This window comes from Callithrix jacchus, chromosome 5 (assembly GCF_049354715.1).
Source record: "Callithrix jacchus isolate 240 chromosome 5, calJac240_pri, whole genome shotgun sequence".
NCBI classification, from domain to species: domain Eukaryota; kingdom Metazoa; phylum Chordata; class Mammalia; order Primates; family Cebidae; genus Callithrix; species Callithrix jacchus.
In genome coordinates this window covers 3,075,819-3,097,411 of record NC_133506.1, presented here as the reverse complement: position 1 = coordinate 3,097,411, position 21,593 = coordinate 3,075,819, and the positions used below count along the sequence as shown (strand labels likewise).

The following is a 21,593-nucleotide window of genomic DNA, read 5'->3' as shown; positions in this document are numbered from 1 at the left end:
GTCCATGAAGGGCCTCTGCCTCTGGCACAACCAAGACTCTGGACTGGGTGGTGGGGTCTGGTCTGGTGGTCCAGTGAACAGCAGCCCCTCCTGCCCTTCAGCGTGGCCTCTAATCAATCCTGTTGTGGGCTGGCCAGTCTTGGCCTGGCTATGGGTGAGGTGGGATGCAGAGGCTACTGAAAGAGTGAGACTCCAGAAGAGAAAGGGAGGATGAGCCCTGGGGAGTGGAGTCTAGAGCTCTGGAGTGTTTCAGTGTAGCCTGGTGTAGGGTATGCCCCACCTGCTGGTGATAGCTAGAACTGCTAGAAGATGAGTCGATAAAAGGTAGCATCTGTTCAACTCCCAGCCCCTCCCCCAACCCCAAGAAGTACTGTATACTGTCTGAAAGAACTATGGTCCAGGAGCTCACCCTGGAGCTATGGACCATCCATCCAGAAACTGGCTTACAGGCCCCCTTGACATTTAGGGGCCTTTGAAGATTGGGGAGATGGGGAGGTGTCATAGACAAGGATTGACTGGGTCCTTGGGCGAGTAATTTCCCCTTTCTGAGCCTCATTGCCTAGTCCATCTGTAGGGGGACCAGAATCGTCATTCCATAGGGTAGTTGGGAACATAGAAATAATGAATATAAAAGCACTTTCTCAACTGGAAGGTGCTGGGTGGTCATGGGGCTATTGCTGATGGTGACTAGAATCCCTGATCCAAAAACCAGCCTTGTGGGGAGTGTCCTACAGATGCCTGTATCATCCAGAATTCCTAGCAGCTTCCTCATATATTGTTGGGCCCCAACTGGGCAAAGGGGAAAACAGTGGGAACTTTTTTGCCAAACCCAGGTTTGAATGTTTAAAGGGGGCTGTAATCCATGCTGCAGGCTTGAACCATAGCCTAAGCCAAAGACATCCAGGGAAGAGCTGGAACCAGCGTCTGAATGGTATGGCCCCAGCATCTCTGAATGAGAGTGGGCAGGCCACGGGAGAAGGGCCCTGGGGCTGACTGTGGGCCTCCCTCCCGCAAGTGGCTCAGAAGGGTAGTCCCTCCCTAGCTCACCCCACACAGTGGCTACTCCCTGACCGAATCCACTAATCCTATAGATGTGGGACTTAAAAAGCTGGGCTATTTATGGACTTCGTGTGTGTGTATGTGTCTCTCCTACTTTTTCTCTCTCCCTCTTTTCCTGTCTCTGTCTCTGCTTCTTCCCTTCCTCCCTCTTTCCCTTTCCTCTGGCTCTGGGCCTCCCCTGCAGTCCCAGAGGACCCAGGACATCTCTCAGCAGGACTTGGTACCTGAGCCTGGAGCAGCCACAGGCTTGGAAGTGTTCACTCAGAAAAGCCTCGCAGCGTCTCCTGAGGTTACTGTCTTCACCTATCTGTGCCCCTTCCTCCTGCCCCCCAGAACCACCCTCTGTGGTCTTAAGAAAACACTTTCTCTGGGGTGAGGGGAATGTACCAGATTCTGCCAAGCAGATGGAAGCAACAGGTAGCCCATGCTGTGATAAGGAAATGTCCCCATCCCAGATATCCATAAAGGGTCAGCCCCTCCCTCATCCATTGTTTCTCAGGAGGGACAGGACTGCAACCATTCTGGGAAGACAGAACAGCCTGTATTGCCTTTGGCTTTGAAGGGGAGGCAGAAATGCCCTCCCTCCTTCAGGCCCTGGTGAGGCAGGTGACTCTAGATGCAGGCTCTGACTTCTAAGCTTAGGATCAGGGGTCATGGCACCCAAATGCCTTCTGCCTTAAGGTCTTGCCTCTGTTCAGAAGCCTGAATAAGGTCTAGCAGTGGCTAGTTAGGGCATGACATTCCAGCCATCTCCTTCCTGCGTCTTCTCTGACTCCTTCTCAAAAAAAAAGGTAGGCCCTCAAATGCAACCCAGAGCTCCAAGAGGGGACTGAACAGCCTGTAGTCAGGAGAACTGCCGGGCTGGAGAGTTTCCTGTCCGTGCCTCGGGTGCAGACAGCTACAAGCAGAACTGGCTCGCTTTCTCCCAACCCCTGTTGCGTAGCTTCCCTTGCTGCAGTTTCCCCAGATGACAGCAGGAGGCACTCCGAGCAAGGCAGCAACGGTCCCCTAGCTTGGGAAAGAATGGCTGCAGAGCAGTGGCTACCTGGGGCTACCCTAACAATATCCCATCTTATGAATCGAGATAGATCAACTTTCACACCAACCCCTCAGGCCAGGTGTGTAGCTCCACCAGTGCTTTCGCACTGTGGAAGTTTTTCTCTTTTTTTGTTCAATCTTCTTTTCCTCTTCAGGATCCTACATTTTACTTCGTCTCCCTGCTGCTCAGTCTGATTTTGCGCATGGCCCCTCCCCTCCGGGATACCGTTTCCCCTTCTGAAATAAGGATGACGATATATGCTTCACGAGTTTCCATTTGGATTAAATTTAATAACTTAGAGGGCTGGCATTGCTTGTTACGTAGTAACTAACAATCACCACAATTCCCCTTTCTTCCTGCGGTCTTACTTTTCATTCTCTGCCAGCACCTGCCCCACTCACTCCTGCTTGTCCAGCCTAGTTGCTAGTTAGAATTGGGGCAGGAATGTTCCAGAAGGAGGCTTACTGATTAGCTTTGGCTATCATTGCCAAGTAGATGATGTGAGTACAGCTGAAATGGAGGCAGCTGAAGGAACCCACTTGTCAAGGAGATGAGCAAAGGGACCTGGCTTGTGTGGGCTCTCAAAGCACATTCTTTTGGGATGGTTCAGGAGCTGTGGTCCTGAAGGCTTAATGACCAGACTTTTCCTAGACCTTCCCCCTTCCTTTTTCTTTTTGTGACAGAGTCTTACTCTGTCACCAGGGCTGGAGTGCAGTGGCGTGATCTCAGCTCACTGCAACTTCTGCCTCTTGGGTTCAAGCAATTCTTCTGCCTCAGCCTCCCGAGTAGCTAGGACTACAGGCATGTGCCACCACGCTGGGCTAATATTTGTATTTTTAATAGAGACAGGGTTTCACCATATTGGCCAGGCTGGTCTCAAACTCCTGACCTTGTGATCCACCTACCTCAGCTTCCCAAAGTGCTAGGATCACAGGTGTGAGCCACTACTCCCAGCCTCTCCCTTCCTTTTATCTCACTTTCCCATGGACAAGATTATCTTAATGGGTTCTGATTCCCTGGCAATCAGAGAGATTTTGCCAAAATGCAGTGGTGAACAGAGGGTTTTGGTCCAGAATTCATCAGACCTTAAGGGATCTGACAGACTGCTCCCAGTGGGGTGGGATGAACCGACTCCTCATGAAGTCATAACCTGAAAAGGAGCCCAAGGTCATATAAACCTTCCCCCTCCTGCTGCCAGGAGCAGTTTTGGGCACATCTCCCTGTGGAGGTGGTTATGGTAGGGTGGAGAGGACACACTTCACAGAACTTGGCATCAGAGACTGAGTTCGAGGCCTGCCTTTCCACTTGCTCCCTGTGTGGCCTTGGGCAAGATGCTGCTCCAGGTCTCAGTTTCCATATCTGCATCAAGAGGGGCTCTAGTTTCAGCAATGATTTCAAAGGAGGGAGTTACCTCAAGGCACTAAGGCAGCCCACACCCCCACCTTCGCCAGGGCAGCTCTGTATTTCTGTCACATCCCAGACTTCCATTAGAATTTTGTGGGAAGTAATCCTGTGGCTACAAGAAGATGAAAAACCCAGTGACCTTCCTGCTTTTCTAACCATTTTAGAAGTCCATCATCCCCTCCCAGGCATTGTTTGAGGAACTCTTGGGGGAGGTAGAAGCCGTTGGGAGATGGCCTGACAGTGCTTTTGGTTTTTTGTTTTGGTTTGGTTTTTTGAGACAGAGTCTCGCTCTGTTGCCAGGCTGGAGTGCAGTGGCACAATCTTGGCTCACTGCTACATCTGCCACCCGTGTTCAAATGATTCTCCTGTCTCAGCCTCCAGAATAGGTAGGATCACAGGCGCCTGCCGCCACACCTGGCTAATTTTTTTGTACTTTTTAGTAGAGACAGGGTTTCACCATGTTGGCTAGGATGGTCTCGATCTCTTGATCTCGTGATCTGGCCACCTTGGCCTCCCAAAGTGCTGTGATTGCAGGTGTGAGCCACCACACCAGCCTCGGATGCTTTTGATGCACGATGATGCTTGGATCTTTAGCTCTCTCCCTTCCTTGATGCATTCTGGTCAGTCCTTTTCTGCTCTTTTGATGGGGTTTGTTAGAAATAGAATGGGCCCTGGTATTTGTTTCTTTTAGATCGAAACCCACAGTGTTCAAGCTGTTTAAGCCACTGTGGTGCCTGGCACTAACCTGGCCATATTGTATCTCCACAACTACTCTGCTTTCTTCCCAGAAGCCCTCGTAGAAAGGTTGGATTTCAGGCTGTGGCCTATGGAGCTTAATGCATCCCTTCATCTTGATGTTAGATCACAGTTGGCACCCATATCCTGTGGTTGTAAAATAAGTTAGAAAAGATCTCCAGCCTCAAAAATCAGGCTTTCTTTTCCTGACTCTGCCTTCTCCTAACAGTGACCTCGGGCAAGTCACTGACCTTTTCCAGGCCTGTTTCCTTATTTACACCATGAGGAGATGAGACTGGATAAATCGTAAGAGTACTTTCGGCTCTAACATTTAGATGCCACGTGACAGAAACGACCTCCCCCTCTGACAGTGGCAGTTATGTTATTAAAAGAGGAAGAGGGGCCAGGCATGGTGGCTCACACCTGCAATCCCAGCATTTGGAAGGCCAAGTGAGGATCACGAGATCAGGAATTCGAGACCAGCCTAGCCAACATGGCAAAAACCCCATCTCTACTAAAAATACAAAAGTAAAAAAAAAAAAAAGGAAGAGGAAGGGTCCTGGCCCATCCATGGATCTCCATTTCCTCATGGCTGACATGGGGGAAGGCATAATACCCCATCCCATTTTATTAAGTTGGGGTCAATGGTTGAGGAAAATTGGTCAATAATTTATCACATGCCTGATGGGGTAGAGTGACCTCGATGAGAATGGCTGGCACTGTCATGCCTTCCTCCCCCCAGCCAGTTCTGGGGATGTGCTGTCCCAGAGTCAAACCTTTCCATGAGAGATTGGTCCCCTCTTACAAAGGGAAAAACACCCATTTTTCAGGTGCCTGATATTTCACGTTAACTCTTCTTGCTCCAATTGAAACACAGGGTTCAGAGCATTGGGTATTTATAGAAAGACAGTACACTAGGCCAGAAGATCTCGGTCTCCTAAAAGTGACCACCACCCAGCAGGAAGAAAGGCAGTCAGGCCTTGCTGGTATCCTTGCCGACGGCAGACTCTCCAGGGTAAACGTTCTGGTGGACAAGTTCAAGGTGGAAGTGGCCATGGAAGAAATGGTGGGAACCAGAAGAGCAAACACCCAGCAACGAGGAAGAATGATTGCAAGTCCTGAAGACTTTGAGTCAGTGTGGGAGGGAGTCCCCTGGATCAGGGAAGGCCCGGAAGGGGCTGCCCTGGCTTCAGACCACACATTGGCGGAAAAGCTCCTCGAGGGCTCTGAGCTCAGGGAGGCAGATACCAGAGAGGCAACCATCAGGGACCGCTGCATGTCAGATGGTCAGCTGGAGGGCCAGACAGAGCTGAGAAAGGGGCTGGAGGAGCTCCACACTTGTGGGAGGCCCACTGCTCCAGGGACCGGGCCAGCAGAGGTGGACGTCCTCTCTTCAGCCTCCAACAAGGGAGGACTCCAGTCGTTTCTATTGGATCCAGCCCACACAGAAGCCAGAGCTGAGTCGAGCGATGAAACTGATACCTTCTTTGCAGAAAGGAGCTTCTATTTAAACTATGAAGAAAAAGACTCAGAAGACCAAGTCTTCCCTCCACCCCTGGAGGAGAGACAAGGGCACCTGGATGCCCCTCCTGGAGGTGAGCCCAGGCCGTCACCTAATTCCTCAGACCTGAGAGGTTCTGCCACCGCTTCTAGCAGGAGCAAGGACGAAGCCCACATGGCTTCCCCAGAGGAAGGGGCAAGGACCCTCAAGAACCATGGAGGACCTGGTGACCTGAAGGGACCTACTGCAACACAGACATTTGCTGGAGACTGCGAAGATGCCCAGTGGGGAGTGGAAGGATCGTTTACCCACCCAACAGCCAGCACAGCCTTCGAGGAGGAGGCCCTTGTGAGTGGAGATTTGCTGGGAAAGGCTCTGAAAAGTCCCTCAGAGGAACTGAAGAACCGCCTTCCTCACAGAGGAGGAGGTATGCATCCCGACCCCCAGGCCTGCGCCCTTCCTCAGGCTGTCCCTCCGAATGTCAGGAAGCCAGCCAAACCAGACAGAGGCAGTTTCCCACCCAAAGACAGGAGAGCGGTTCCCACCCGGAAAGGCGGGGCTGAGCTGAAGGATTGCGAGGCCTCAGCATTTCTTCACATGGAGGTGATCATCCCCCTGCCAGCCTCCCCCGGTCATTCGGAGGACCTGGCAGCTCAGGAGGAAGCTTCTCCAAGCCCAGCCTCCCATGGGTCAGGGGAGCCCTCGGAGCTCAGGGAGCCCTTTCTCAGACATGTCCATCTTTCGAAAGCCAGTCCAGAGCCCAAGGACCAAGTAGGGTTTGTGGTGTCCCCTAACACAGGAGGTGAGCGCAGGCCACCTCCCATCACCAGCAGAAAGCCCAGAGTAGTCCCTGAAGAAGGTGAGGGGCGCATACCTCTGGGGTTAGTGTTCCCTTCAGGGAAGCAAAGGGAGAGGACCTCTTTCCAGGCTGGGGGCCAAGAGGGCTCCCTAGAAGATATTAGCAAGACCTCAGTGGCCAATAAAATTCGGATATTTGAGACCCATGGAGCTGAAACTCGCCAAATGAGCCAGGGTGATGCAAGGGCCCTTCCAAATGACTTGTCATCAGAGGCCCCTGCAGGACCTACAGAGTGGCAGTGGAGTATGCTCTCAGACCTGGGCTTCGTCCAGCTCCAGCCCCCAGGGGACTTTCCTGGCCCCAAAGCCACAGTGATGCCTCTGGCTACCAGGCACGTCGGGGAGGACACTTCTGCATCCCACCAGGAAGTACACACAGAACCAGGGCCCGTGTCCCCCGATTCGGGCTGTGAAACCACGCTGGCAGAAGCTACTGGAACTGGGGTAACTGGCCACCTGAGCCCCCACCCCCATTGCTGCTCCCTACCCATGGGGGCTGGCCGCATGCTCTGTAGCTCTTAGAAGCATGTTTCAGTGGCCCCTCATCATTACTGCAATCAGAGGCTGCTTATCCATCCCTGTGAGTTCATTTCCCTAAACGGGCCTGGGTGTTGCTCAGGCTGAATGATGGGCTTCTCCGCTTGGCCCGTGTTAGCTTGGCCACAAAGACCCTCAGCTTTCGGTGTGACCTGGTGCCCAGAGGGTCACACAACCCCCATGGAGAAGGTGGCGCCACCACCAGCAAATGACACACCTGCTTTGCCTTGCCGCTCCTACCCGCTGGGTTCCTGCCTACCTTGCTTGGCTTGTCCAGCGATCTTTCTTCATCCTTTCCTGTCCCTGGTTCTCCTGCCTTGGGAAAGCTGACAGTCCAGAGGTTTCCATCCTTCGCTTCTGGTTCCCTCTCAGTCCCCGTGCCAAGTTTCTTTCTGCCTCTAACTGTCTTCTCTAATCCAGAACAAATCCGGAGATGCGGTCAGGAAAGAGAAACGTTCCACCAACTTAGCAGCCAACACCCCTGGGAAGGGGGGGCTCCTGAGATTCGCCAGCCCCTCAGGCCCTCAGGTCTCTGCAGTCCCTCTGTGCCCTGATGACCCGGTCACCTTCACCTGGCCAGGATGCATCGCTGCCTTAGGTTCCCACCTGCTGTGGCAGCACCTCTCGTGCTGCTCAACCCTGGCTTGTCTGGAATGTCTCCCTCACACCTGTCAATCTTCCAGAAACTGGCTAAATGGAGGCTCGCTTAGCAAGTGAATGTCTAAGCCCACTGAATCCCTAGAACCAGAAGCCACGTTCTTTAAGAATCTTTCATGGGTATTAGGTTGGTCTTTTAAAAGAATGTCATGAACCAGCCAAACGTGTGTGTGTGGTGCTTAATCCCTGACAGGCCAGTTGAGAGGTATGTATGTCGGACAAGAGTTGCTGGTTCCCCCAGGCACTGCCTTGGCCTGCTGTTATCAATTTCACTGATGGGACCAGGGCCTCTGACCTGCCTGTGGTCCACTCATGGTGCTCAGGGTGGAGCCGGCATAACACTCAGCTCCCAAGAAGCTCTTGCCCAAAAGGCCTGACCCCGAATTGCTCCTCCCTCTAGTCAATGCTGACCCCTCCCACAGAGACTCAGTGGAATTGACAAATATGTTGGCTTCCTCTTTTGTTCCTCAAAGCTCTTGGCTCCAACCTCTCTGCATTCCCTTCCTGGGTCTCCCTGAATCCCTGGGTCTCCCTCCTTAGTTTCTGTTTCTCAACGCCCACCTGCATGGATGGGCCTGGGGTCTGGGCTTCCATCCCTGCCTTTTGCACAATGCCGCTTCCAGTGAGCTCCCAGATTCAACACCCTTGGATGGAGCCTCCTGTCCAGGACTCACTGGCAGGACGTTTGCTTTGTACTTGCTTTTGCCATCAGTGTGAGGCCCTCGGATAGGGGCATCTCCACTCTTGAGTCGTTTTTGGTTTTTTTTTTTTTAAGCTTGTTATGATTTCAAGGAACCTTTCCTGGGGGTGTTTTTCGTTTCCTGGTCTGCTCTTCCATTCGGGGTGTCGACATAGCCCCAAGGCTTCTCCTGACATTCACCATCTTGATTTCTCTCTTTCTCTCTCTCTCCCCACCCCACATCCCTATCCTTTTGATTTTTATCTGGCCATAGAGAGCAGGGCTGAGGGAGGGCTCCGAGGAAAAAGTCAAACCACCACGTCCCCGGGCCCCAGAGAGTGACACGGGCGACGAGGACCAGGACCAGGAGAGGGATGCGGTATTCCTGAAGGACAACCACCTGGCCATTGAGCGCAAGTGCTCCAGCATCACGGTCAGCTCTACGTCCAGCCTGGAGGCTGAGGTGGACTTCACGGTCATTGGTGACTACCACGGCAGCGCCTTCGAAGACTTCTCCCGCAGCCTGCCTGAGCTCGACCGGGACAAAAGCGACTCAGACACTGAGGGCCTGGTGTTCTCCCGGGATCTCAACAAGGGGGTCCCCAGCCAGGATGATGAGTCTGGGGGCATAGAGGACAGCCCGGATCGAGGGGCCTGCTCCACCCCGGATATGCCCCAGTTTGAGGTACAGTGGAGCTTCCTCAAGAGCTGGGTCCACCGGGCAGCGCATGCTCAGAGGGCTCCGGGCCACCCGTGAGAAGACAGAGAACCCAGCCTGCAGCCTGAATCTTTGTCTCGTGTTGCATGACTGCCCCTCCACAGAACAGCATGGTTCTGTGCTCGCATGTTTGCCGTCTCGGTTCACCCCTAACACGCGCTCCTTGGTGTTTTAACCCTGTGACCCCGTCGCTTGCTGAGGTTGAGCGATGACAGGTCGTCTGGTCTTATGTGATGCCCCCACCCCGCCTGTGTTGCATGGCCCCTGCAGAGAGCATGTGTCTGTGGACTCTCGGGGGCTCCTGCAGCCTGGTCTGAAAATTGAATGTTGTTTCCTGATCCGGGGGCCTAGGCTTATCTCTCTGGGGTCTGGGATTCCCGGGGAAAGGGAAGCAGTTTAAATTCATCTGGCCCTGGGGTCTCAGGGTGGTAATGAAATCTCCCGGAAGAGAGAAGACATGGTCATTGAGAAGGCACAGACTGTGTCTGGGCCTCTCTTTGGCCTCCTCTGCAGAGCTGCAAAGGGATCTCTCTAAGACATGTCTGCCCATGTCATTTCTTTGCCTCCTCATCTCTTCTAGACCCAGCCTCCCTCCCACACTTTCCTTTCCCCAACGTTCCAGACATTGAAATACGAGCTTAGCCCCCCTAAGCTCTCACTTCATGCTGTAGTCTCTGAGCAGAAGGGTTTTTTTTCTCCCTCTCTGTGCCTTACAAACCTGTCATGTTCCAGGACCAAGTTCAAATGTCAGTTTCCTAGCAGGGGATTTCCTGATCATCCTGGGAAGAAGTATTGGCCCCCTTCCCCTGTAGTGCCTATGCTCCAACACTATCCAAAGCTGTCAGGTCAGTGGCTGACAAGCCTGCTCTCCCACCAGGTGGCAGCTCCTCTAGGCCTGGCATATACTAGGCACTAACAGATGATTAACTGGATGAATGGCTGGGTTACAGGGTTGCAACCATCTATAAGAATCCCCTTCAGCCAGGCACAGTGGCTTGTGCCTGTAATCCCAGCTACTCAGGAGCTGAGGCAGGAAGGTCACTTGAGTCCAGGAATTTGAGGTGCAGTAAGTTCCAGTGAGATCATGCCACTGCACTCCAGCCTGGGTAACAGAGTGAGACCTTGTCTCTAAAACACACACACACACACACACAAAATGGCTGGGCACAGTGGCTAACAGCTGTAATCCCCAGCATTTTGGGAGGCTGAGGCAGGTGGATCACCTGAGGTCAGGAGTTCAAGACAAACATGGCCAACATGGTAAAAGCTTGTCTCTATTAAAAATACAAAAATAGCTGGGCATGATGATGCACACCTGTAGTCCTGCTACTTGGGTGGCTGAAGCAGGAGAATCACTTGAACTCAGGAGGCGGAGGTTGCAGCGAGCTGAGAGATCTCACCATTGCATTCCAGCCTGAGCAACAGAGTGAGACACCATCTCAAAAAAAGAGAAAAAGTCACACACTCAGAGGTCACAGTCACAGTTGGCCACACCCAGATAGATCCCACATGCTCTCTACTTCACCCCAGTCCTCAACAAACCCTCTTCACTCATTGGCCTCTCCTGCCTGGATGTTGTAGGCCTCCTAGATGTGTGGCAGCTCGTCCAGGCTGGGCAAGGTGCCTCACGCCTGTAATCCCAGCACTTTGGGAGGCTGAGGCAGGTGGATCACTTGAGGTCAGGAATTCGAGACCAGCCTGGCCAACATGGTGAAACGCTGTTTCTACTAAAAATATATAAGTTAGCCCAGTGTGGTGGTAGGTGCCTGTAGTCCCAGCTACCTGGGAGGCTGAGGCAGAAGAATTGCTTGAACCTGGGAGGCAGAGGTTACAGTGAGCCGAGATTGCACCATTGCACTCCGGCCTGGGCGACAGAGGGAGACTCTGTCTTAAAAAAAAAAAAAGATCAGCTGAAGCCGCTGATAGGTGGTAAGCTCACCATTTAAGTCATTCAGGATTCGGTGACATTATATACACAAGGAAAACAGCCCGGGCCCTGGCATAGAATATGTAAATGAAATAGTAGATGTTCTAATTGTAACCTAAAAAACAGCATATAGCCACCATGAGGATGTGTGGCACAGGAGCGTGGGGCAGGCCTGCCTGGTCCTGGTGATGGTCCTGGCTCTCTTCATGGGCTGTTTGTCTGTGATGTCATACCACTTATCTTTTACCCTGACCTGGGTACCCTTCCAGAGACGTGGCCAGCTGTGGGGATAGATCTCTGTAGACCCCACCCTGCAGCTGCCTGTGAGCAAGAGTCATGCTAGGGCTTCAGTTACAGAGCATTCTCCCTTCTTTCCCTACAGCCTGTGAAAACGGAAACCATGACTGTCAGCAGTCTGGCCATTAGAAAGAAGATTGAGCCAGAGGCTGTACTGCAGACCAGAGTCTCCACTATGGATAACACCCAGGTAACCTGTGCCTTCCAATGTACCCTGAGCATGGGTATTGGGCATTTAGTGGTAGGGTCCCCACTGCTGTGGTCAAACCCCTTGGCCAGTCCTTTTAATCTCAGCTTCCCTGGAACTCCCATTTTAATCCTGATGCTGTTCTTTGCCTGTGTCCTTCCTGAGCTCTGGGGAGGGGCGAGAGGTAAAGCAGGTTCTTGTCCTGGGAAGACCAAACCTCTTAAAGCCTCTATTTAGCCATCCATAAAATGGGAATGACCCTGTCTACCCCTTCCTTCTGGACATATTGGGAGGACTGTACTGGCTAGTGGATTAGGACCTTGGTGCTCACATTTCTTGGAGGAGTTGGAGAGGTTTCTTGAGGCATCCCAGGAGCTGCTTGGGGAGAGAAGAGGGAGAGATCCCAATTTAGCTTCTGTCAGAATAGCTCACCTTGGGTCATTTTTTATGCACGCGAGTTCTACATCAGATCAGTAAAACGAGCAAAGTGAAGGAAGAAAACCAAAAATCGTGTGTCTTGACAAGAGAAAGCATCCTGCCCACCCAGGAGAAAGCCACCATGCAGAGGTGATGTGCCTAGGTGCACGACTTCCAGTGCATTCCCTACACTCCTTCTGTGATTTTTAAACCTAGGAAATTAAGATTGAGGGTCTGATGGATGCCCTTTTGGTTTTTCCTGGCCAGAAGAGCTAAAATGCTAGGAGCGTTTTTGCTCTGAGACTAACCTTTGTCTCAAGAACTGAAATAAGACTAGGCACAGTGGCTCACACTTGTAATCCCAGCACTTTGTGAAACTGGGGCAGATCGCCTCAAGCAGATCATTTGAGTCCAAGAGTACAAGACTAGCCTGGGCAATATAGCAAGACCCCATCTCTGCAAAAAATACAAAAATTAGCTGGGCGTGGTAGCACATGCCTGTAGTCCCAGCTACTAGGGAGGCTGATGTAGGAGGATCGCTTGAGCCCAGAAGGTCGAGGCTGCAGTGAACTATGAGCTATGATTGCACCACTGCATTCCAGCTTAAGTGACAGGGAAAAAAAGAGAGAGAGAAAACTGAAATAAGACATAAACCAATACAACATGAGCAGTTCTTTTGTTCCCAGAACCACTCTTATAAGGATGAAGTTTATGAAGCCGCCTACTACAGGTCAGGACTCTTGAGTCTGATGAGCTGTGTGACCTTGGGCAAGCTGCTTTCCCCCTCTGTCCTGTTTCATTTTAGTAACACATGTTTCTGTCGTGTTTTCATACAGAAAAGTATAAAGAAACTAAAAGTAGCCCTAGATCCCACAGCCCAGTAACCCTTATTGACCTAAAAACAAAACAACAAAAAAAGTTTACAGTTATACAATTCAAGCAGAACAAAATGAGATTTTTCTTATAATACCACTCAAAAAAAAAAAAATAGAAACTGATTCCAACACAGATAGCTACATCTCTATATACTTAAAAATGTTTACACAGAGGTGATCTTTTCCTATACCTTACCTTTTTTCTTAGTAATTGTTTTGGAGATCACTCCTTATTGGCATACATAGCCCCGCTCTACTCTTCCTCATGTCACTTAGGAGGCAAAGCCCAATTTATTTCTCTGTCTCCCACTGGCGGGCCCTGTGGTTGTTTTTGTCTTGTACAATTCACAATGAGCACTGCCGTGAATTTCCTTGCTCCTACTTCTGGGCAAACTTTTCAAAGGTTATATCCAAAGAGTTGGTACCCAGAGATTTCTAGGTCAAAGATTACACGTGCTGAAATTTGGATAGAGTTTGCCAGATAGTCTGAGATTATTTTTCTTTATCACATAAGTCGGTTGGAATGCAATGAGGACCTGTTGCCCCTCTGTGAGCTGGTCTGTGTGCAGCTCCCTGCCAGTGGCGTTCCCTCACACAGCCTGTCGCTTTGTAACTGGGAGGCCGTGAGCCCAGGTGACAGATGCTGCAGGTGTACCTGGCTCTCCCCAGCTCTAACAACTCCTCCTCTGGTCAGCAGGTTGATGGGAGTGCCTCAGTGGGGAGGGAGTTCATAACAACCACTCCCTCCATCACCACGGAGACCATATCGACCACCATGGTAAGTTGAACCCAGGAGGCTTCCCTCTCTGACCAGTCCCCTTGTCCTGCCAAACAGCCAGAGAACAAGCTAACGCCACCTGGCTGCTTCGGGAAGCCGTGAGTTGCTCTCGCTGCCTCAGGTGTGGGACATAAGTCAGCCGTTTATTGTCTGGGGTTTTAGTTGCCACAGGACATATAGTCAGGCCTCAGTTTTCCAAAGTGAATAAAGTGGGTGGTGGAATCCCTGAGAGTCAGTTATCTAGACCATCTCAGCCATAGCAGGGGGAGAGAGAGGATGGTCCTCTTTGGTTATGGGCACCCACGAATCTCAACTTGCATTGAGATTTCATTGGCTCATCTCACCTCCACTCTGAAGGTGAGGCTGGAGTCCTTCCTGTGGACCCATCCTGGTGGCTGCACATTTTCTCATGTCTTAGACCACTTAGACCCTGGTCAGCAGATGGTGTGCAGTGACCCTAAGTTGGACACAGGATTTTTGGGACTGCCTGTTGAGGGACCACATGGTTCTGCTACATATTTGCTGTCTGACCCATTAAGGAAGGTCTTTGGCTTCAGGTGTCCTCAACTGTAAAAAAGCAATAATCCACATTCTGCAGTTCGTTCTTAAGAGACCTGTTCAACACTAGCTCCTTTCACGATTAAACAGAACACATAGCAGTCAGCACACAGGCTGTAGTTCCAGGCAATGTGCTGAGACTCCTGAGTGGATAATCTCAGTGGACGCTCTTCCCTCCACATCCTCCACAGATGAGGAAACTGAAGTTCAGAGAGAGAAAGCGACTTACCCAAGGTCACACAATCAGTAAGTGGTAGCGACAGGTTATCCCCAGGCTCTCTGACACCAGGAGCCCCACTTTCAACCCCAGCCGCTCTGCTCTGCTCCCTTGATCCTGACCATGGTGAACCTCAGCCGCATGGGGCTGGGGCTGCAGTTGTGGCTGCTGCTGGGTCTAGGAAAGGTAGGGATGCTGGAGCCAGCTCTATCTTGAGCCATTGAGAAGTTGTTTTCAAGATACTCTTTCTTGCCAAGCCTTCAACATATACATAGGAAGGGAATTCCATCAATCTAGACTAGGCAGCAGACAGGTTTTAAATACACAGAAACTTTAAGATCAATAAGCCCAAGCTAGTTACCAGCTTACACAGCTTTCCCTGGTCACTCAATTCCTCCTCTCCCCTTGGTCCTTTACCACATGTCATTGGGATGTTTGTAGAGCTAAATTTAAATCCGTTCATATGGTAAGCAGGCACTTATACCATTCATTTACTCATCCATCCATCCATCCGTCCATCCATCCATCCATCCATTTGTTCCAAAAACATTTATTAGTCTGTACTATCTGCCTGGTACTGGGGATACAGTTGAAGAAACAATACTGCCTGCTGGGATTCATTCATTCAAATGACTGTCATGAGCACCTCTAATGTGCTATGCCCCTGTATTTAGGTTCCAGGCTTACAGTGGAGAACAAGGCCCAGCTGTCCCACTTCCTGGCTGGATGACCTTGGACAAGTTACCTGAACCTCTCCAAGCCTCAGTTTTCACTTCTGTAAAATGGGTGAAGGTAGAGAGCAGGAATAGCACATACCTCAAAGGGCTGATGTGAGAGGGAACCAAAGCAACCTGTGCAACGCCCTGAGAACAGGGCCTGGCGCATAATAAGTGGTCTGTAGATGTGAGCTGCTGTTACTCTTTCCTGCCTTCATGGGACAGTGTAATAATGCTATCCTAGGGGCCACCAGGAGGACAGCTATGGGGTGACATCTGTGCCAGGAGGAGCCAGGAAAGGCTTTCCCCAGGCAGGGACATTTGACTGAGCTATGCTTGAAGGATAAGTTAAGGTACAGTCCCAGGAGAAGGCGTTCTAGACAGTGGGAAAAGCAAGTGCAAAGGGCAGAAGGGAAGGAGCCTACGCTCCATTTGGTGAAGGGCACGTGGAGGAAGAGCCAGCAGGTGGGAGGTGGTGGAGGGGAAGAGGCTGGGAAGGAAGGCGAGGCCAGAGCTTGAAGGCCCTCAAATGTCATACGCCAAGTTCAAACCTCTGTCCTGCAGAAAATGGGAAATCACTTAAGTTTTTACATTAGGAACATGATGTCATCAGATATGTGTTTCTGTGTTTTAGAAAGATTATTCTAGCAATGTGTGTGGAGGAGGGACTGGAGCCAAAAATTCTTCCCTCCTTCTCTCTCTCTCCTTCCTTCCACAAATATCGATTGGAGGAAACCCATGATGTGTGCAGTTCCATAGCAGGCTCTGTGAATCCAGCTTGAAGAAGGGAATATCCCTGAGCTCTGGAGCCCACAAGCCACTGGGAAAGACAGAGAGAGAAGGCAGGGAACCAGCTTAGATGCCTGTGCCCAGGCTAGGGTGGGGCTGGAGTGCAAGGAGGTAGATGCAGAGAAGGGGTCAGGGTTAACGGATGCCTGGAGGGGAGAAAGCCCAGGATTTGGTTGTTTGTAGAATGTTCAGGGGACAAGAGGAAAGATGAACTTGTGATGCTGTTCACTAGCCAGTGACTCAGAAACTCCAGGGTGGGGCGCAGCCGTGAGCGTTTTTCCAAGCCCTCCAGCTGATGCCTCTGAAGTTGGAGAACTGCTGATATAAACGGAGCGCTAGGGGAAGGTGCTCTGTAGTGACAAGCATGTGTTGGAAGTGGAGGAAGCAGTGAATTCCATTTGAGATCGGATGAGTCTGAGGTACCTGTGGGACATTTCCAGGGGAAAATGTCTGGAACACAACTGGTTTTAAAGGCCTAAGATCCGAGAAAGATCCGGGCTACAGGCGAAGGGATAGAGGACTTTGACCTCAATGGGGCAGCAGAAGCCCTTGAGTAGCCGAGGCAGCCTAGAGAGAGGGTGGCGAGTGACGACAGCCTCAGTGTGGAGGAGCAGAGGGCTGAGTTTGCCTTGGTCAGGGAGAGGAACCGCTTCTCCTGGAGGCAGGTGATGGGACTGGCCGAGGATACAGGAGAGGAAGGGAGGAGCAGAGGGTGCCCTGTTTTGAATGATTGATGTCCCTAGTGGTGGCCTCTGTTTTTAGTGTGAAGGTGGAGGTGAGGCTTTGCCCTGGGAAAGACAGAACAATGAGAGAATAAGAGGCTTTAAGGGAGAAAGGCCCAGAATGATGCTAGGATTCAGAGGGGCTAATGGCTCTTCCCTAAGCCAGGGGAAAGGAATTATTGAGCCCAGACACTGCCCTTGGAAGGCCTGCTGCTGGGTCACATTCTGGGACTGCAGGCGCATCTGGAACCTGCCTTGTGGGTGCAGTACCAAGGAACCAGGCTGCTGGCAGCCTCAGCTGCAGGCAGGTGTGGGAGGGGCAGGGGAAAGTCAGTGAGTTTCTGTCCTCACCTGCCCCTTGGTAGCTAGAGGTCCACATCTAGTGCCATGCCTGGACCAGAACTAGAGGTCAAGCCACTGAGGACCTGCAGAATTGACACAGTTCTGGGCCCCTGGACAGACAAGGCTGAGCCCTGAGATGGTGCAGAAAGTAGGAGGTAGAAGCAGGCAGCTGGGCCCTGGCCAGATGGGGGACAGTGAGTCCAGGGACAATTCCAGGAAGCTCTAGCAGTTAGAATTTAAGGTAGGGTCAGGAGAACTGTCTGAAGAGAAAGAGTCACAAGGGCAGAGTGGCATGCTGAAAGAGCGTGTCGGACTTAGAGTCGGACAACGTGGAGTTAAGTTCCAGCTCTACCACTAACTTGCTGGGGGACTGAACACTTAACTTTTTCTCGTCCTCCAGTTTCTCATCTGTAAGTCAAGAATATTTAAAATAACACCCTACGGGTGTTATAAGGATTAAATGAGATAAGGCATGTAACATCCTTAAAACACTAGCCTAGCACATAGCAAGCACTCAGAAAGTCATTATTATTACATTCTAAATAGCCAGCTTATGCCTCTATATTTATCCTATGTATTTTGGTTTGCAAAACCTTTTCTACTCCATTAGCTTCATAGGTTCTCTATGGGATTGGGGCAGGGGGGCCTTTTTACAGATGTATCTGCAAGGTGCATAGAAAGGAAGTGGCTCTGCCCCGAGTCACGTGGCTCGAAGGTGGCGGGGCGGGACATGAGCCTGAATCTGGCAACTCCTCTGCTAGTGCTTTTGGAGAACAATGCCATGTCTTGTGCCTAACGCCAGACTCTCTGTAAATGTTTGTTGAATGAGTGAGTGTGCAAGTGAATGAGTGTGTGCCTGAGTGAGCGAGGGATGAATGAGAGGAGGTGGAACTGAATGATGCCTTCAGTCCTTTGCTTCTACTGTTACGACTCAACCTTGTGGTCCTGAGAGCTATGTGGCCATGTGCTCCAGCCATCCTGGGGGCCCATCCGCCTGAGAGCTGGCCATCTGAGCACTATTGTTTCCCCAGGAGAGCAGTCTCAAGTCCGGGAAGGGGGCAGCTGCCATGATCCCAGGCCCACAGACGGTGGCCACGGAAATCCGTTCTCTTTCTCCGGTAAGTGGGCAAGGCCAGCTCAGGCTAGGGGACTCTGCACTGAGAATATGGGCATGGACCCATATATGGCTGTCAGGAAGTGCAGTGTTGAGCCCAGAAGGTACACTTCTAGGTGCAGAGCCAGGAAACTGGACCCTTTTCAGCTGCCCACAGGGCTCCCTGGTGCCTGCTAGAATCTCATGAGTGGCCCTCTCTCCCCCAACCCACACATGTACGCAGGGCACTGGCGGCATGTGAGGGTGAAGTGGCCCCTCACCTTGGTGGTGCCTCTGATGGTTCTTTTGCATCTGCCCTCCCTACTAACTAGGAAGAGCAATGGACTAGGAGGCCAGAGGCTTGGAATCTGGAGCTGCTTCTGTTGGTGCCTGCCCAGTAACCCTGAGTCCATCACTGTGAGGTCTCTTCCAGCTCTTGCATTCTCTAAGTCTGTGGTTCTCATTGTTTAGCTCTGCAGAGGGTTTGCACCTGGCTGTGACAGGATGGGAGATCAGGAGGATTCTGTTTCCACCTTGGATCCCTTTGGTCATTCTTCCATGATGCCGGGATTCTTAAATTCTAGGGTATTAGGATTCTGGGCCTCAGGAATCTTAGCGTCTAGGAATCTGAGATTTGGGTATAGGTTTCTGAAGATTCCAGTATTCTTTAATTCTTAATGGTTCAAAGCATCTTGGCTTTGAAACGTCACCTTCACGGGGCCCTTTACCCCACCCTGCCCCGACCCCTCCAGAGCCCAGTGTCCTTACCTGACACCCTGGGTGGGGGGTGGTTATATTCTGCAGATCATCGGGAAAGATGTCCTCACCAGCACCTACGGCGCCACTGCGGAAACCCTCTCAACCTCCACCACCACTCATGTTACCAAAGTGAGTAGCAGCAGGGCACCCCAAGGCCCCAGCTGGGCTGGAGGCAAGAAGGTCATGACTGTTGTTCTGCTTTGGAGTCGCCATATGTAAAGTGGACAGAGAAAGCCTGTAGTGTTTGCCAGTTTCTGGAATGCTGTGTGCTTTGTCCTGTGCCACATGTTCTAGGCATGGGCCCTTCCCTTAGAGCGTGGACAGCCAGGCTGGGGGCACGATACTCTTTTCTTTGAAGTAACTGTGAACAATGGCATGTGCACCTTGTAGATGGAAACTGCTGGAGGAATCTAGATGGGGTGATGCTATGGGAGGCCCTGCAGGAGTCAGGAAGCATCTCCTGGAAGAAGTGGGGACTGAGTGGAGTCTTGGAAAGCCAGGCAGGACACCTGAGGGAGGAGAAGAAAGGTGCAGGTGTTCTAAGCGAAGCAGAAGATGGAAGCAGAAACCGTGTTGTGTTTGCTTATTTGTTCGTTGAGCAGATGTCAGTGAGGGTCAACTTTATCTCTGTTGGCCTCTGTGCTAGGGGCTGTTGGCTGTAGCCGTAAGTGAGGCCTGTTTATGGGACGTGAGAAGCATGTAGGGGGTATAACCGGAAAATCAGGTTGCACTGGAGGCAGGTAGGCAGAATATAGAGCAAATAACACAAATACCAGGACACATTTGACTCTGGAGGATCTGGGCCTTGAAGAGATTGGAAAGCCAGGAAGGTCTTTAGACTGGAGAGTAACCCAGTGAAAATAGATTTAAGGAGAGAATAGCAGGTCCACTGGGATATGTGGATAGGTGGGAGAAAGAAGAGGCAGAAGTATGGAGAGAAACAGATAATGAATAACTCAGGCCTGGTGGGGAGGGCCTGGACCGGGGTGTGAGTCAGAGCCCAGGCAGAAAGAGGCAGAGACAAAGGAGGGAAGCCTTCCTGGGTGATCCAGCAATGAGGACAAGGGCTCACTGGGAGGCAGGCCCTCTGATGCATCCACACCTATGTGGCCAGGAGGAAGGCAGGAGGGCACCTAGCCAGGGCTGGAGGCCTGGAACAGCCAGGTTGAGGCGGGTCAAGTTGGAGGCTCTGGTGAGCCATCAGGCGAATTCTGGTCAGCTGCACTAGGCCTTCGTGCACAGACTGTCCTGAGCTCTGCCTGTGCCTCTGCATGACTCAGCACTTTCTCACATACCTCACAAAGAACCTACTCTCAGCAAAAGCATTACTGAGTAATGTTGACTTCTCTGAAAGCTTTATGGGAGGCTTTACATCCCACGCCCATAGCAGACAGCTCAGGAAACCCTTCTTCCCAAAGTCCCTGCCAACTGGGAGCCCCCTCTTCTTTCTATCCACTCCTGACTCCAGCTGGGATTCCCCACAGACACCACCCCGCTTCAACATGCCAAACAGTCGGGTCCTGCCTCAGCGATTACTTCTATACTTGCCCACACCCCATGCCTTCAGAAAGCAGCGGAGGTCATAAGTATCATCGATGTAATTTTCTCTTGTACTATTGTTTGAAGTTGTTAAAGGCAGAACCTTGTCACCATTCACATTTCATTCATGTGTTCATTCAACAAATCTGCATTCAGCACTGCCCTGGTTAGACTGGGTGAGGGAGTCGGGGAGGAGGGAGTACAGAGATGAACAAAATATAGGCCCTGCCTTCAGGAGCTGGCAGCTTAGTGAGGTGAACAAGGCCACAGACACACATAAGGTCGGCATCAGGCAGAGAGGTCCAGAACTGTGAGAGAGACAGACTTAGGGCTCGGGAGTACCGAAGCAGGAAGGCGGAAGCATTGCCAATGAGTGTCCGGAAGGCAACAATGGAGCTGGGCTTGGAAGACCTAGATGGGGTGGTTTGATAGTTGGGGGAGTGGTGGCAACCAGGCAAAATCTGCAGTTCAAAGTCCAAACCCAGAAAAGAAAAAATCTGAGGAAGTCAGGAGAGAAGGTAACTGCTGGTTCTCAGCCCTTCCCTTGAGAGATGCTTTGGGTAGGTCCCCTCTTGAAGCTGTTGCCCCAGTAGGACCCAAGAGTGACCTCACCTCCCCCTTTGCAGACTGTGAAAGGAGGGTTTTCTGAGACGAGGATCGAGAAGCGAATCATCATTACTGGGGACGAAGATGTCGATCAAGACCAGGTATGGGGGTAGGGATTGTTCTTCCCAGTGGCACTGCCCAGTGCTCAGTCCCTTCCATGTCGGGTTATCCATGGATGGCTGCCCTCACGGGCAGAGAAGGTGTCCACTTCTTGCTGACCCTGTTCACATAAGAAACCCCCAAGGAAGGGGCATTGAATGGGAGCCAGTAGGAGCCAGAAGACCCGAGCTCTAGTCTCTCCCTTTCATTGTTTGACTTTGCCCCTCCCTGGGCCTCAGTTTCCCCAGCTATGCACTAGAGGGCTTATTGTTCTCCACAGTCTCTCTCATCTTAGATATTTCATGGTTCCATCCTTTGCTGTTCTTTCCCACCAGGCCCTAGCTTTGGCCATCAAGGAGGCCAAACTGCAGCATCCTGATATGCTGGTAACCAAAGCTGTCGTATACAGAGAAACAGACCCGTCCCCAGAGGAGAGGGACAAGAAGCCACAGGTAAGGCTTTTGATGCCCAGCAACCATGAGAGA

General features: G+C 51.5%; 1 protein-coding gene across 50 annotated transcripts in view; it reads left to right on the top strand.

The window, feature by feature from the left end:
- The window catches only part of EPB41L1 (erythrocyte membrane protein band 4.1 like 1), a 145,737-nt gene that overhangs the window by 113,188 nt on the left and 10,956 nt on the right, over nt 1-21,593 (top strand). For 11 of the 50 annotated variants that reach the window (XM_078370963.1, XM_035302720.3, XM_035302717.3 and 8 more), the window contains 7 exons: nt 8,744-9,154; nt 11,497-11,601; nt 13,588-13,668; nt 18,044-18,130; nt 18,910-18,993; nt 21,030-21,110; nt 21,444-21,560. In XM_078370963.1, coding sequence (XP_078227089.1) covers nt 8,744-9,154; nt 11,497-11,601; nt 13,588-13,668; nt 18,044-18,130; nt 18,910-18,993; nt 21,030-21,110; nt 21,444-21,560 — 966 coding nt within the window. Of the gene's footprint in view, nt 1-1,243; nt 1,349-5,114; nt 7,041-7,553; nt 7,662-8,743; nt 9,155-11,496; nt 11,602-13,584; nt 13,669-18,043; nt 18,131-18,909; nt 18,994-21,029; nt 21,111-21,443; nt 21,561-21,593 lie in introns of all 50 variants that reach the window. The other 39 variants (XM_078370954.1, XM_078370949.1, XM_078370961.1 and 36 more) reach the window with 7 other exon arrangements.